At 60.2% G+C, this 1,518-nt stretch overlaps 1 protein-coding gene across 1 annotated transcript in view; it reads left to right on the top strand.

The window, feature by feature from the left end:
* EMH_0072850 (uncharacterized protein) overlaps positions 1 to 1,518 on the top strand; it is a gene marked incomplete at both ends in the record, with an annotated part of 3,568 nt that overhangs the window by 1,742 nt on the left and 308 nt on the right. The window contains 2 exon segments of the mRNA XM_013499262.1: positions 3 to 129; positions 308 to 1,486. Coding sequence (XP_013354716.1) covers positions 3 to 129; positions 308 to 1,486 — 1,306 coding nt within the window.

Here is a 1,518-nt window from a genome sequence, read left to right as displayed (position 1 = left end):
CAGCGACCGCTGCACCTGGGGTGTCTCTTCAGCTGCAGCAACAGCAGCAACAGCAGCAACAGCAGCAGCAGCAGCAGCAGCAGCAGCAGCAGCTGTTTGCTGCTATGTGGGCTGCTGCTGAGGAGCCTCGTCGCCCTCTGCGGCTCGGAGCTGCTGCAGCCGCTGCTGCAGCTGCTGCTGCCTCCTATATACCGCCTATCAGCAGCAGCAACAGATGCAGCAGCAGCAGCAGATGCAGCAGCAGATGCAGCAGCAACAGCAGCAGAGGCTTGTGCAGCAGCTAGTTTGCTGCTGCTGTTGAGTGCAGCAAGCAGCAGCTTGCTGCTGCTGCTGGTACGTGATGCTGCTGCAGCAGAATGTCTATGGCGGCTGCTCTGCTGCTGCCTGCAGCAGCAGCGGCTTCAGCAGCAGCAGCAGCTAAAAGCAGCAGCAGCAGTTGCTGCTGCTGCTGCATCCGCCTGCACCTGCGTTGACGACAGCGAACAGCAGCAGCAGCAGCAGCAGCAGCAACAGCTGCAGCAGCAGCAGCAGCAGCAGCAGCAACAGCTGCAGCAGCAGCAGCAGCAGCATTTGGGCTGTAGGCGCTCCATAGCGGAGTTCCTTCTGTGGGAAACTGCTGCTGCCTGCAGCAGCAGCAGCAGCAACAGCAGCAGCAGCAGCAGCAACAGCAGCAGCAGCAACAGCAGCACAGCAGCAGTGGCAGCAGCACGGGAGACGATAGCGAGCTCTCTGGTGTATGTACGGGGCTGCTTGCTGTCGCTGATGCATGCAGTTCTGCTGCTGTCTTGCTGCAGCATCCAGGAGCAGCAGCAGCTGCTGCAGCAGGAGCAGCAGCAGCTGCTGCAGCAGTTTAAAAAACTGACTACATACGGCTGCAGCAGCAGCACGCAGCAGCTGCAGCAGCTGCAGCAGCTGCAGCAGCAGATGCAACAACTGCAGCAGAAGCAGCAACTGCAGCAGCAGCAGCAGCACCGGCTCTGGAGGTCTGTGCCTGCAGCAGAACTGCAGCACTGCATTGTTGCTGCAGCAGCAAGCAGCAGCAGCAGCAGCAGCAGCAGCAGCAGCCGCTGCTCACCGTTCTTGTCTCCTACTGAGCTGCTGCTAGGAAGGGCGTCCACCAGCACGCTGCATCAGCAGCTGCAGCAGACGCAGCAGCAGCAGCAACAGCAGCAGCAGCAGCAACAGCAGCAGCAGCAGCAACAGCAGCAGCAACTGCAACAGCAGCAGCAGCAGCAACAGCAGCAGACAGAGCTGCTGGGTTTTGGGCTGTGGCAGCATCTTCGTACTGCTGTTGATTCTGTTGCTGCTGCACTGCAGCAGCAACAGCAGCAGCAGCAACAGCAGCAGCAGCAGCAGCAGGAACAGCAGCAGCAACAATACCAATCGCATGAGAAAAGGGCAGCAGCAGCAGCAGCAGCAGAAGCAGCAGCAACTGCAGCAGTTGTGCTGCAGCAGCAGCTTCTGCAAAGCCGGGGCCCCTTGGGGTGTACAGGCAGCTGTCTCTGTCTACTGCAGCAG

This window comes from Eimeria mitis, genomic scaffold (assembly GCF_000499745.2).
Source record: "Eimeria mitis Houghton genomic scaffold, Emh_scaff4151, whole genome shotgun sequence".
NCBI lineage: Eukaryota > Apicomplexa > Conoidasida > Eucoccidiorida > Eimeriidae > Eimeria > Eimeria mitis.
The sequence above is the reverse complement of the archived record's forward strand: the minus strand, read 5'-3'. Positions and strand labels throughout refer to the sequence as shown.